This window comes from Rhinolophus ferrumequinum, chromosome 21 (genome assembly GCF_004115265.2).
Source record: "Rhinolophus ferrumequinum isolate MPI-CBG mRhiFer1 chromosome 21, mRhiFer1_v1.p, whole genome shotgun sequence".
Lineage (NCBI taxonomy): Eukaryota > Metazoa > Chordata > Mammalia > Chiroptera > Rhinolophidae > Rhinolophus > Rhinolophus ferrumequinum.
Genome location: NC_046304.1, coordinates 43172084 through 43186420, shown reverse-complemented (window position 1 = coordinate 43186420; position 14337 = coordinate 43172084). Strand labels below are relative to the sequence as shown.

Sequence of the window (14337 nt, the reverse complement as noted above, 5' to 3'; positions counted from 1 at the left end):
CTTTTGTATATGATAAAATATGTTTATTTTATATTAATTACTTAAGCATTCTTAATATGTTAAATATTCTGAAATACTCTTTGGGTTATTTACTGCAGAAATATTTCAGAATCTAATTGCTTCAAGATGGCCATCAAACAAAAGCGGAATTTTTTTGGTGATCTTTCATTTTTAGTAGTTGATTGAATGTGGCCATATGTCCTAAAGCAATTCTGAAGGATATCTTTAAAGTTTTATTGTGCATTTTACTGTAGAGCCAACAGAAGTTGGGGATAAAGGTAACTCTGTATCAGCAAATCTTGACGACAACACAACAAATGCTTCTTCAGAAGAGACTAGTCCCTCTGAAGGGAGGAGTCCTGTGGGGTGTCTTTCAGAAACCCATGATAGCAGCAACATGGCAGAGAAGAAGGTGGCATCTGAGCTCCCCCAGGACGTGCCAGGTACAGAGGGCAGTGTATCAATGCCTCTGTAATGGGGGGAATCCTTCCCTTTTGTAGTAAAAGCTGAATGTCACCTAAAACTTAAAGTATATGTTCATTCATGCTGCTTGCTTACATAAGTGCCATCCCTGATTGCTAAGTTGTCACCTAACATTTGGAGTTTGACAAATGTTCTTGCAGTTAGTGCTTGAAACTCATCATAATCATGCTTTTGAAAGTTCATTTAGCTGTTTTTGTCTATTAGACTTAATTGTATATTTTATCACCAGACCATAGTGGCAGATGTTTTTGGTTTTGAGTACTTACATACTAATGGCTCAGTGTTGAATGATTTGACCATTCCAATTCTGTATGTGCTAACAGATTAATTTTATGTTTGCATGTGCTCATGTAGTTTTTTAAATAACATTTCAAACCGTAATATAATAGAGAACCATCATCACAGAACATTTTTTGTAAGCTATATTTGATATAAAAAGTAACTTAATCAGTAATTCATATTTTAAGCCTTTAAAAGTTAAAATTATGCTCAAAATAAGTCAGTATCACACCTATAATCTGATTATGCCTTTCCTTGTGCCATTTTTAAAATGAAAAAGAACTTATTATAGGAGCTACATGTATTTTTCAAAAAACAAATTAGAAAATTTAGATGAGCAAAATAAGAAGGAAAAAACACTGGTAATTCCATTAAAGGTAAAGAATTACGGTTAATACTTTGATGAAAATCATGAAAGACTTTTTCTATGTATTATAAGAAAATCATGTAATCCGCCTCTTCCCGCCCAACCCAATCTTTATTTTAGCTATTCTGGTAGGAATGTAGGGATATCTTATTTTGGTTTGAGCTTGCAGTTCCCTGGTGACTAAGGATGTTGAGCACCTTTTCGTGTGTGTGTGTGTGTGTGTATGCATGCATATGTGTATATGTGCATATAGGTCATGTGGATATCTTCTTTTCTGAAGTGCCTGTGGGTTCCTTTGTTCATTTTCTATTAAGTTGTCTCTCTTTTTGTTTGTGGTTGTTTCTTGGTCAGGGTAAATCCAGTCCCACTACTCTATCTTGACTGGAAGCAGTTTCTACATTGATTTTTTTTTTTTAAGTGTTAACCGAATCTCATATTCCTGAAGTAAGTATAATGCAACTTGGTCATGATATGTATTTTCGTCCTTAAGTATTGTTGTATCCAGTTTATTAATATTTTGTTTAGGATTTTTGCATCTACTTCCATGAGTGATATTGGCTTAAGAGTTTTCCTTCTAGGACAATGTCCATGTCAGACCTTTGTGTCAAGTTCTCATTTCTCCTCTTGTCTGCAGTAGTTTCTGTGGCTTGCTGTTATTTATTCCTTAAATGTTTGCTGAAGCCATCTGGTCCTGGAGTTTCCATTGTAGAGAAGTTATTGATTATATTTCATTTCTTTGGCAGTGGGCTATTCATATTTTGTTTTCTTGTATCAGTTTTAATAAGTTGCATTTTTCTAGGAATCTACCCATTTCATTTCAATTTTAAATTTTATTGGCATAATAACATCCTGTGTTTTTAATGTCTGTGGAGTCTGTAGTCATGTTTCGTTTTTTTCAACTCAAATTGGTTATCTGTCCTCTCTTAATCTTCTGACAGTACTGTTAACAATTTTTATCAGTCTTTTCAAAAAGTAACTTTTGGCTTTGTTGATCCTCTCTCTAGTGTATGTTTTTTCTAGTGTATTTGTCATCTTTATTATTTTCTTCCTTTTGTTTTCTTTACATTTTTTGTGGATTTCACCAACCCCCCCCCCCCCAAATTTTTAAAAATCACTTTGTTGAGGTATAAGACATACAAAAAGCTGTACATATTTAATATATACAACTTTATGGTTTTGGACATAAATATACATCATAATGTATGGCATAAACATATCCATCACCTCCAAAAGTCTTAAAGACTCTATTATTTTTTCTTCTAGCTTTTTAAGATGGATACTTTGATGATTTTTAGTTTTTCTTTTTTCTATGTCTGCTATCAAGGCTGTATGTTTCCCTCTATGTACTGCTGTAGTTGCATCTCACAGACTTTTATATATTATATTGTCTTTATCATTCAGTTTTAAATATTTTCTAATTTCTATTATGACGTGTGTTTTTTAACCCATCACTTATATAGAAGTGTATTGCCTAATAGTCAAACATTTGGAGATTTTCCAATTGTCTTTTTGTTATATATTTCTAGTTTAACCCACTGTAGTCAGAGTACATTCTGTGCATGATTTATGTCCTTTAAGATTTGTTTAGGCTTTTTTAATGGTCCAACGTATGGTTAATGTTGATAAATATCCCATGTACACTAGAAGAGGATACCTATTTTTAGTTGTTGGGTGTAGTATAGTACAATTAGGTCAAAGTTTTTTTTTTTTTTTATGGGCTCACTGTTGTTTTTTTGTTTTTATTGGGGCCCATCTCCAGGTTACTTATTTTACCTCACTTTTTTCCTTCTTAAAAATTTCCCTTTTACTGTCAGGTGGAAAAATTACTTTTTTCTCTAAAGTAGTTTTTTGCTTAGAATTTTGTGGGGTTTTTTGTTTTTGTTTTTTAGGCTTTGGTGTTTATTTTCAGACATTGAAGATCAAGATCTATGTGTAATTTTGGTTTGAGGGATAACTACAAAAATTTTCCTGTTTTTAGTCATTTACAGTGTCATGACCAATGAAAACAGTATTGTAAATATCAAAACCTATACTGTTTGCTGTAGGACTAGAACTTACCGACTGGGAAGATTAAAATGTACATGTTGGTAGGTGATACCTTTGTGGTGTTTTGAAGCAAATGCTTGAGATTTTCGTAATCCTATAATCCAATGAAGTAAGGAGGTGAAGAGTTCTAGAACCATTATTTAAAAAACCCAAAATCAGTGTTCTCAGCCAAATTGGAGGAAAACACTATTTTCCACTTGGGACAAATTAACAGAAAAGCTATGCATCATGAGTTTCTGGTAGTCCTCAGCTCATTAACACCTTAAAAGTTTAAAAGGATAGAATTGAACTCAGTTTGCTTTCAGTGGGTTAATGGTTTGTTTAGATTAGAATACCTGGGTAGGGGACTTACTGACTATTCTTTTATGAAATACCATTAGCTCCCTGATAGAGAGCACTTTCTATAAAGTGTTTTAAGAGATATATATATGTGTATATATGTATAGACAAAAGCTCTTAAGTTCCTATCCCAAAATTATTTTTCATGATTAAAATCATACTTGGGTATATATTATGTGGGTAGTTTTTGTGGGCTGGTCTAGAACCTAATCACTTTCTCTTACATTTCTATGAGAAAATGCATTATGAACTCTCAGTTCATAAATGAGGGGATATCTTTATATACTATTTTATTATTTGAGAAAATTATTTTTAGGCAATTATAAATTAGGTATACTGCACTCTACAAAACTAGATCCATAGCTGTAAAAGGAATGATTAATGAGGAATCTGATGTTATTTGTGTGAGACACTTCTTTTCTTCCAGTTACATGCATTCTTCCTATAAGAGTTAGTTGATTGTATTACTGGTTTGTAGCTTTGTAGTTGTCACATTTTAAATTTGCCATTTCTATCTCTCATATAAAATTTTTTAATGAAAAAATTTCAAACAAACAAAAGTTAAGAGAATAGTATAATAGACCCCTTCCTCATATATCTAACACTTAGATTAAAACATTTTCAAGATTTAATCATACTTGCTTCACCCATGCTTTTTTTTTTTAAAACTCCTTTTTTGTTTTCTTATTTTGGCTCAAATTAAAAACATTTTCTGGGCTGGCTCTGTGGCTCTGGTGATTGGAGTGCCCTGCTCCTAACGCTGAGGTCGCTGGTTCGATTCCCACATGGGCCAGTAAGCTGCGCCCTCTACAGCTAAGATTGTGAACAACAGCTCTCCCTGGAGCTGGGCTGTCGTGGTCTGCTATGGGCTGCCAGGAGTGGCGGAGAACTGCTGAGAGCTGCCAAGCTGCTGTGAGCGACCAACCGACTGCCTCAGCCAGGGGGAGTGCAAGGCTCATAATACCAGCATGGGCCAGGGAGCTGTGTCCTACACAACTAGACTGAGAAACAACAGCTTGAACCTGAGTTGGGAGGGGCGGAACAAGGGGAGGGGGTTTTCCCCTTTGGTCCCACGGGTACAATATTAGATAAATCATAATCTTTAGTTAATTGCATTGGTCATTGTGTAATCCCTCTTAATTTATTCATCCAGGTTTAAAATTATCGTTAATAAGAGTGGCCAGTTAGCTCAGTTGGTTAGAGCATGAGGCTAATAACACCAAAGTTGCTGGTTGATCCCCGCATGGTCCACTGTGAGCTGCACCCTCCCTAAACAAACAAACAAACAAATAAATAAAATTATCATTAATAAATAAACCCCAGGAACCTATCACCCAAAACAAAAAGCTACATCCTGCTTTGAAACTAACCTGCATCTAACCATCTCCCAGTCCCATCCCCTGCTCACCTCTCCCCTACCTGAAGTGATTGTCACCCTGGATCCTGTATTCACCGATAACTTTTTTCCTTCTTCTATGGGAAACCCAGTAGAATTAACACTGTTGATACCTGAGGTCAAAGTGATGTGTAACCCACATAATCTTGTTTCATTGAGTTCATCTACATGATTTGCTAAACACTGTACATTTCCGTTTTTGTTATTTTAAACTTCATAGCAAGTGTATTGTGTTAAGTATATTTTATTAAGTGTACTGTGTTAAGTGTAACTTTGGAACTTAATTTTTTCACTTTATATTGTGTTACTAATGTTATATGATGCTGGCGTTCTTTCATATTAACTGCATTATAGTATTCCTCTGTGTAACTGTATCACAGTTTGTTTATCCCTTTTCTGTTGAGGTGTTTTTGTGTTCTTTCCAACTGCCGTATTTTAAAGCAAATCACAAACATCATGTTGTGTTAGCCCTAGCTAATCCAGTGATCTCTAAAGGATATGGACATTTTCTTACATAATTACACTGCCATGATCATTTCAATAAAATTGACAACAATTCCTTAATATCCAGTCAATTTAAATTTCCTCACTAAAAAATGTTTTTTTGTTTTTTACATGTGCTATATCTGAAATAACTCCGAATGAGGTCTCCATGTGACATGACATTTGTTTTTGTATCTCCTGAGTCTCTTCATCTAAAGCACTCCCCCCTTCCCCAACTTTTTACTTTCCCATGCTGTTGACTTGTTGAAGAATCCTAGTGTGCCCTTCTATGGAATGTCCCACATCCAGGATTTATCTGTTTCCTTCCTCTTGGTGGTGTTTGATTTATTTCTGAAGGCATAATTAAATTCATTTTCAAGTATTTTTGGCAAAAATACTTCATAATTATGTGCTGAATACTTCATATATCACATCAAAAGGCTCATGATGTCTGTTCTACCTTTACAAATGCTAAGATTAATCAGTGAGTTCAGGTGGTAACATTGTAAAGTTCCTTTCAGTCATTAATGATCTTTTCAGAATCAGTTAATCTATTTAGAGGTTATATGGTGATTTCTAATTCTATAATTTTTTAATATTTTTTTACCTGGAATTCTTCTGTAAAGAATTTTCCCTCGAATTTTCCCTTGATTAATATCAAGGCTATTTGAATACCTTGAAATATAGTTAGAACAAGAATAAATGCTTAATTATTTCTCTTAAATTCTAATTTTCAGAGTCAGGAGTTGGTTGGTGTCCAGTTACCTTCAGTGGTGATTCATGAGTTATATAGATTTTGGGGGGAAGGATGTGGCTTTCTCATTTTAGGTATCCATTTGAACTCTGGGATCTTCATGTTCAATTTGGTTCAGTCAGTTGTAGTTACTCATTTTGCTTATGTTTACAGTGGAAGCCCGTTCCTGTTGGTTTTTGAGTCCTTTTACCATGACCCCAGTAGTCGTAGATAGCTTCTTTGTTTTTGAGCAGAATAAGATGTCTGAAGTTTATCTTACACATTTCCTACCCCAGACCTGGAATCAGTCATTCCTCCAAGAAGCCCTGGTTTCTTTAGTGTGGAATGATATTTAGAGGCCATAATCTGGGCCTAGGAGTACTTATTGCTCTTGGGCTCTCACTGCCTCCACGCTTTTTGGGTGGGTAGTGTTAAGAAATACTTTTAAAAAGAAAAAGACCATCAATTCATATGAACATTTCACATTCAGATTGAAGTTTGCAGTGTTAGTTTCTTTGTTTTAACACTTGTATCTCTTTTCCCTTACATTGAAAACCTTAGTTCCTAACAACAGTAACTTAATTATTTTTTTGCTTTATACTGATACAGATGTCCATTAGTAATAATATATTATTATTATTATTCTTAATATCCTGACGTCATTAAAATAGTGATAAGATGATTTTATAGATCGTAGTAATTTCAGTATTACTGCTGATAATAAGACTACTGAAAGGCATTAAAGACTTTTTTTGTGGTTCTTTATACGATATTTCCAATAAGGATGTACAGTCGAAATATTGTGTTCCAGAAATAATTTTTTTCTCTGTGTGGTTATGCCAACAACTTGATATATGGTTAGATTTAGTTGTTTCAGTTTGTTTTCAATTTTTAGGGGTTGCATTTTAATTCTTTTAAAATAAAACATTTACATGATTCCAAGATCAAACTATGTAACTGTATATATGCAGAGAACTTTTACTTTCATCCCTTTCTAGGTAACCATATCCCTCTCTTTCCTGATAGGTAGCCATTTTTATTAACGTTAGGGTGTTTTTTGTAAATAAAAGCAAAATATATCCATAAATTTATATGTCTCTCCCCTTCTAAAACAAAAGTTAGCACACTGTAAGTACTGTTCTGCACATTTCTTTTTACATTTAATCTTGAGATCATTTCATATGTGGACGTAGTGATTTCCTTATTATGGTGCATGATGTTTCATTGTGTTTATCATCTTTTATTCTACCAGTGCCTGATTGATGGACATTTTATTTGTTTCTGATCATTTGCCGTTATAAATAGTGCTGCAACGAATAGCTCTGTAAATAAGTAATTTAGTATTTTTGCCAGTGTATTTGGGATGGGTTTCTGGACATGGATTGCTAGGTTAAGGGTAAATGCATGTGTAATTTTTTTTTTTTAGCAGCTATAAATTTTTTTTTTTTCAGTGTAGTTTTTTTTTTTTTTTTAATTTATTGGGGTGACAATTGTCAGCAAAATTACATAGATTTCAGGTGTGCAATTCTGTATCACATCATCCATAAATCACACTGTGTGTTCATGTGTAATTTTTCTGGATACTGTCACTTCCCTTTTTATCCTCTTTGCACCATTTTACATTCCATTCCCACAGCAGTGCGTGGGAGTGCGTGTTAACCTGCTGCCTTTTCACCTGCGTGTATTGTGAGACTTGAACTTTTGCCAATCTGATAGCTGGGAAGTAGTTTCTCTGTATACCGTATTTTGCCGTGTATATTGCACACTTTTTTGCCCAAATTTGTGAGGGAAAATAAGGAAGTACATTATACATGGGTAGTACTAACTCCGTTTCCCAAATTTGGGCCAAAAACATGGGTGCTCATTATACACGGGAGTGCATTATACACTGTAAAATATGGTAGTTTGACTTTGCATGTCTCTGAGTTTGAATTAAGTGAGCATATTTCCATATGTTTTAAGGCCATTTCCATTTCTTTTGTGACAATTCATATAGTTTCCCATTTTTCTGTCAGGTTGTTTGTTTTTTTTCCTCAAAAGAAATTTAGGAGCTCATTATACATTAGAGATAGCCTTTGTGATATACTGTCACCCACTTCTTAATTTAGGTGATTGATTTTTAAAGAGTATCTTATTAGTGACAGTAAAATGCAGAGGGAGGCTCTCAATTTCTGAACTACCATGGGAAGACCTAGGCTTTCAGTTTATGGTAGTGTTCATTTTGATATTCTTTTAGGAACTATACTCTTAGAGATACTATTAAATTGTCCTTAATATTAATAATCAGGCATTACCTTCTAGTTAATTTGGAGGCATAGAATTCAGGCAGAAAACTTTATAGATAAAGAATCCTATTTAATTCTATTTCTAATGCTGCTTGAATACTTTTACAAAAGTAAGAATTTAAATTTCAGATTTTGAGGTATTGTCTCAACATTACTTCTGCAGTATCTGGTACACTGTAAGTTTTCTGAGATAGTTACATCATTTTATTATTCTTCAACTCTGGGGTATCCGAAAAATTGTCTGCTTTTTACTATAGACTGAGATGATAAGAGTTTGAGTTAATAGACAGGGAGACTTAAAAAATAACTCACAGGATGTTGATTACAATTTTTTTTCATACATTGCATTATTCATACATGAGCAACTTTTCTTTTTAAAATCTAGCTTTGTAATGCAATTCTAAAACAATAAAATGTCTCTTCTGACAATTATTTATTTTTGATGTGATTTCCAATTTAAAAATCAGGTATTCTATTTTTCTAGAAGAACCTAACAAGACATGTGACAGCAGTAACACTAGTGCTACCACTACCTCCATGCAGCCTAATCTGGAAAACAGTAACAGCAGCAGTGAACTAAATTCTTCCCAGAGTGAATCTGCTAAGGCAGCTGATGATCCTGAAAATGGAGAAAGAGAGTCTCATACACCTGTCTCTATTCAAGAAGAGATAGGTAAGATTACACTTCATACATTAAAACGAGCTTTTTACTTTTTTTAATTTTTAATTTTTTAAATTCAAGTTTGATGGGGGTGGGAAGATTTGGATTTCCTTTTCCTTTTTTCCTTTTTTTTTTTTTTAAACACACTCATTGTTTTTGTTCAAAAAAATACAAAAGCACACAGGAAAAATAGATCTTTTTCACATGCGCTCCCCGAAGGTAACCACCATCAACAGTTTGGTGTGTAACATTTTATATCTTTCTCCATGCAGTTACATTAATGTATGTATGTGTACAAAAAGTTTTGTTTTTGTTTTTTTAATTTAAACAGGATCATTTTGCGTGTAGTGTTCTGCATCTTGCTTTTATTCACTCAGTAATACATGTAGCGAATCTTTTCATGTTATAAATTGAATTCATTCTTCTTAACTGCTGCATGGTATTCCACAGTATGGATGAACCATAATTCATTTACTATTTCTTTATGAATGGACTTTTAGGCTGTTAACAGTTTTTTCATTATTACAAATAGTGTTGCTTTTTCACATTCTCAACGTGTATTTTTGTGTACTTATGCAAGTATTTCTAGCAACATAGAAACAGTAAGTAGAATTGTGGGGTTGAATGATAGGCATATTTTAAAAATAGTGATGGCTACTGCTTCATTGTATGTTAAAAGGAATTTATGCCAATAATTTATATACATATGTATTTCTTCATACTCTCACCTAAATTCAGCATCATCAATTTATGTTTTTGCCAATGCTGAAAGTATTTTATTTAAAAATTTGTATATTCCTGCTTACTAAATGTGGTTGAGTTTCTTTTCATATGTTTGTTCAACTTTCTGTGAGTTGCTTCTTCATATCATTTGCTCATTTTTTCCTATTGAGTTTTGATGCTTTTTCTTAATAAGTTTTAGGAATGCTTTATGTATTATGGCTATTAATCTTTGATTTTACATATATATGTGTCATATATATGTGTACATATATATATATGTACACATATATATGTACGTATATAGCTTGTTTTTAACTCTGTTATCTTGGACAGAAATTTTTACACTTCATGTAGTTAAACTTATCTTTTTCTTTAGGGTTTCTCTGGATTTTGTGTCTTACTAAGGAAGACCATCCCTATCCCGAGACTATATATATGTATTTCACAGTAATTTTGCATAATACTTCTATGGCTTTGTTTCTAATCCCTCTGGAGTGTAATTTTGTGTATGGGATAGAGATCTGTTTTAATTAGGACTGTTTCAGTTGCAAGTGACTGAACCAGCTTAAAGTAGCTTAAGTAGAAAGAAAATTTAATTACTCATGTAATTGGGAAGTCCAAGCCATCATCAGGCATAATAGGACCCCAGATATCCAAACTCTTTCTGCCTTCTCCTCTTTGTCTCTCACCTTTTGGATCTGCATGTGTTTGTTTGTTAACTTCATTCTCTCCTAACACAGACAGGCTTTTTCCAAGTGGCAGGGAAGATGGCATCAGCGGTTAATAGTCATATTTTTCCAAGGTCAAAGATAAAGCCCCTACTCCTGCTCCAAATCAAAAGCCCTTGAGGAAGGAATTTGAGTGGCTAATCTTGGACATATTGTTCACCCCTGTGGCCAGGGCAGGCAAGGTATTATGATTGAAGGCTCCAGCAAAAAGATATGATTGGAGTGTGTAGGAATGATTTTCCAAAGAAAGATGGATGCTACAAAATTAAAAAACAGTAAATAACCACTCTTTGGTAACTCAGCACAAAGTTGTATATTCAAATTAAAAAATGCTTCTGCCTAATGTAATGCAAAGATCTCAACCGACCACTGAAATTTTCAAAAACTTCTTTCCCAACAGTACATCTAGTAATTGTAATTGTATCTAGGAATTTTGTGTATTGTGTATTATATTTGATTAGGTCTGGATGTGGCTTATCTTGATCTCACAGTCTCTGAGTGTTACTACCTGTAACACTCGTTACCCTGATTGTGGAGAGCATTCTTTGATAAGTCTGTCTACTGTTAGTTTTCTAGGAGGATGGCTGTGGCTGAGAAGTGAGAAGCATATGGGAAGATCTCCCTTTTGGTGGCTGTTCTGCTTCAGCAGCCTAATTCTGGCTGGCAGTTGTCAGGGATGGATTGCTGGGGATTGCTGTAGGTTTGAATAATCATAACTCCTAGTTTGGCACGTTTGGAGTTTTTTCTAGCAGTAGCATTCCCATATAGATTACCTGGGCACCCAGCGAGTGCCAAATGCCCAGCAACTTGGTTCAGGGTTCCTAAAGGTAAACCCCTCTACTTGCCTACTTTGTCTGCTTAGCAGACCAGTAGCCCTAGTCCTCAGGTGAATAAAGTCTGTCTAGGAGCTCCAGAGGCTGGGGTAAATCTGCATCCAGGCTGCATCGAAGTGCTTCACTCCTTTATAATAAGGCCTTTGGGCAGGGGCATTAGATAAGAACGTCCACTCTCAGCCTGGTTTCCTTTCAAGTCTTACCCCTAGGGATGAATCTTCTGCCTCCTTTCCCTTATTTGCACTTAACTTAGCAAAGGATTGACTCTCAGCAATATTGTGTTATGGGCTGTAAGATGAAGGGCTTCTTTTTAAAAACACTATGCCATTCCCTTTGTGCTTTTTCAGGAAGTCTAGCCTACCTAGACCAAACAATGCCTAAAAAGTCTTTATTGTAGGATTTTATAAATGGTCCCAAGAAGTAGCCATCATAGTTCAGCACTTGGCGTTAAAAACTCCAGTGTGGGTAGACGAATGACCTGGGACCCAAGGGAAAATTGCTTAGGGTCTAACTAACTGCTTTGTTCCTACACATCATAGATTTACTAGTTTTCCAGCCTGGGATGGCAAGATACCCAGTACCCCTACCACACCTTGACTTAATCAGTGTCATATTTGGGGCTCAGAATCTTAAAATACTCTTGTATTATTCAGAATTTATTGATTATAAGTGACAGATCCACTACACTTGGCTTAAAACCGAAAGGGAATTTTATTGGCTTATACAGTTGAGAAGTCCAGTGGTGATGATAGTGTCAGGTGCATTATTGGACCCAGGGAGCCAAATGAGGTTATCCCTGGTCTTCCTCTCTTATTCAAACTCCCCACTCCCCATGGTAGGCTTATTGTCTCTTATTATTGGAAGTTTTCTCCATGTTGTGGGGTAAAAGTAGCCGACGTTTAATTTATACCCTTTCTGCTCACTAATACAAAAAGCAAAAGACCCTTTCCCCATCTCCAGATTTTTAAAACTGGAGTAGGATGCTGAATGGCTTGGGCCACATAAGCAGTTCTGAGACAGTCACTGTGGCCAGTCAGTGATGTGCTGTCGGCTAAGCTGGGTGACATTGCTCACCCCGTAGGGCAAGGGCTGTTTGCAGCCCTGGCACAGTCATATGACTGAAGTGGGGGAAAGCATCTCCCCAAAGGAAAGGAGGAGTGTGAACACACAAAGTTAACAAATGTGTGTACTGAATTGTTTTAACTTTTATATTTTTCGGAATGAATAGCCCGTTTTCCCAATCCAATTGTTTTCCCTACTTAAAATGCCATATTTAAAAAAAAAAATTATTGCTCTTTTATTTAATTTCAAGTGTACATTTCTATAACACATTATCTATATATTGCATTGTATTCACCACCCAGAGTCAGTTCTCCTTCTATCACCATGTTTGACCCCCCCTTACCCTCTTACCAACCCCCCAGTTGCCATCTAGATAATATATAGTAAATTTTCTGTTTTATTTTTCATTTGCCAGTGCCACACTGTTTTAACCTTAAAAAGCTTTAAGTTAAAAAAGAAAGATGAGGTCTTGTTCAACTATCTAGCCAGTGGAAATTTGATCGTGATGCAGTAGTTTCAGAATGTATAGAAATTTTCAGCCAAAGTGGGATTCGTGGGAAAGTAGAATTGTTCCTTGGTAGTTAAATCTGTCACTTTTTAAAATTAAGTTACTATGAAAATGTGAGAGGCCTTTATTATATTAGAAACAACTGATTTAGTTGATTTTCACATGTATGATTATCTGCGTATACAGGTAATTACCCACATTCTTTAGGAGAAAATTCACTTGGTATTTATATTTAGGTTTCAACTATTAGGTATTTAAACAATTTCAATAAATTCAATTAATTTCTAAAATTAATTATATCCTTTACTTTTTGTATAGAAATCTGCATTTAATACATACAGCAACATTTTGTTACAGCATTTTGAGTTACTATGTTTGTAGCAGCCCTTCCTGTTTTCTAGATGAGCTTTGAAACAGATAACCTGCCGTTTTGAATATTCTGTAAAATAATAAATGACTCACAGTAAAATTCTGACATACTTTTTAAGTAAAACCTGTAAAAATTAATGTATTTGCTTTGGCTCTTCAAGGACTTTTTTCTGTTTACTTTCTGGATCTTAGATATGCACTGGTTATGAGTTTTGGATAAATAGGGTGTTATTATTATATATAATTTACTCACTGTTAACAATTACTTTTGGCTTCTCATTTGACAACAGGTGATTTCAAATCAGAGAAGTCTAATGGGGACATAAGTGAGTCTCCTGGAGGTGGAAGAGGAACCTCTGGCTCAACTCGAATCATCACCAGGTTACGGAACCCGGACAGCAAACTTAGTCAGTTGAAGAACCAACAGGTGGCAGCTGCAGCACATGAAGCAAATAAATTATTTAAGGAGGGCAAAGAGGTATGTTCTTTCTGTTTAAAACAAAAATCTCTGGAATGTAAAATAATTTTCATTTGTAGACCTGCTTTGGAATTGTATGTTCTCTACTTCTAAGACTGTAGTGGCTAACTGGAATTAAAGTGTTAGTTTTATACTATGAGAAATATAGTTATGCACCAAATTTCAGTCCATGCGTAGAAATGCCGTAAATGGGTGGTATACTTTTTGACTATATGGTTAGTTAATTGTATATAATTCTAAAGAGATAGAGGGTTTTCCCCCCCACATATGGTAATGAATAGGCTATTCGCAGGCTTTATTAAGCTGTAGATGATTTAATGCTCAGATCTAGCTATAATCATGTCATGTGAACCTGAAGCTAAAGAATAGGACTTAGCCCTTGATAGCACAGTGAAATGCATAGAACAGCACAGCATCTCAGCTCTGATTATGAACAAAAATACTAAGGCTAGGCTCAGTCTTTTGCCCCCCAGCTAGCCATAATGAAGGAATAACGGCCACGACTTGGTCTCTCAGATCTGAGAGGCATTTGCAGGGTAGGTAAGCAAGAACGTATGATGTCCT

The 14337-nt window shown here is 34.8% G+C and overlaps 1 protein-coding gene across 14 annotated transcripts in view; it reads left to right on the top strand.

Annotated features, from left to right (window-relative positions):
• BPTF (bromodomain PHD finger transcription factor) overlaps nucleotides 1-14337 on the top strand; it is a 131930-nt gene that overhangs the window by 50977 nt on the left and 66616 nt on the right. For 9 of the 14 annotated variants that reach the window (XM_033090805.1, XM_033090813.1, XM_033090809.1 and 6 more), the window contains exons 5-7: nucleotides 255-443; nucleotides 8896-9084; nucleotides 13586-13773. In XM_033090805.1, the coding sequence (XP_032946696.1) occupies nucleotides 255-443; nucleotides 8896-9084; nucleotides 13586-13773 (566 nt within the window). The remainder of the gene's footprint in view (nucleotides 1-254; nucleotides 444-8895; nucleotides 9085-13585; nucleotides 13774-14337) is intronic. The other 5 variants (XM_033090812.1, XM_033090808.1, XM_033090800.1 and 2 more) reach the window with 4 other exon arrangements.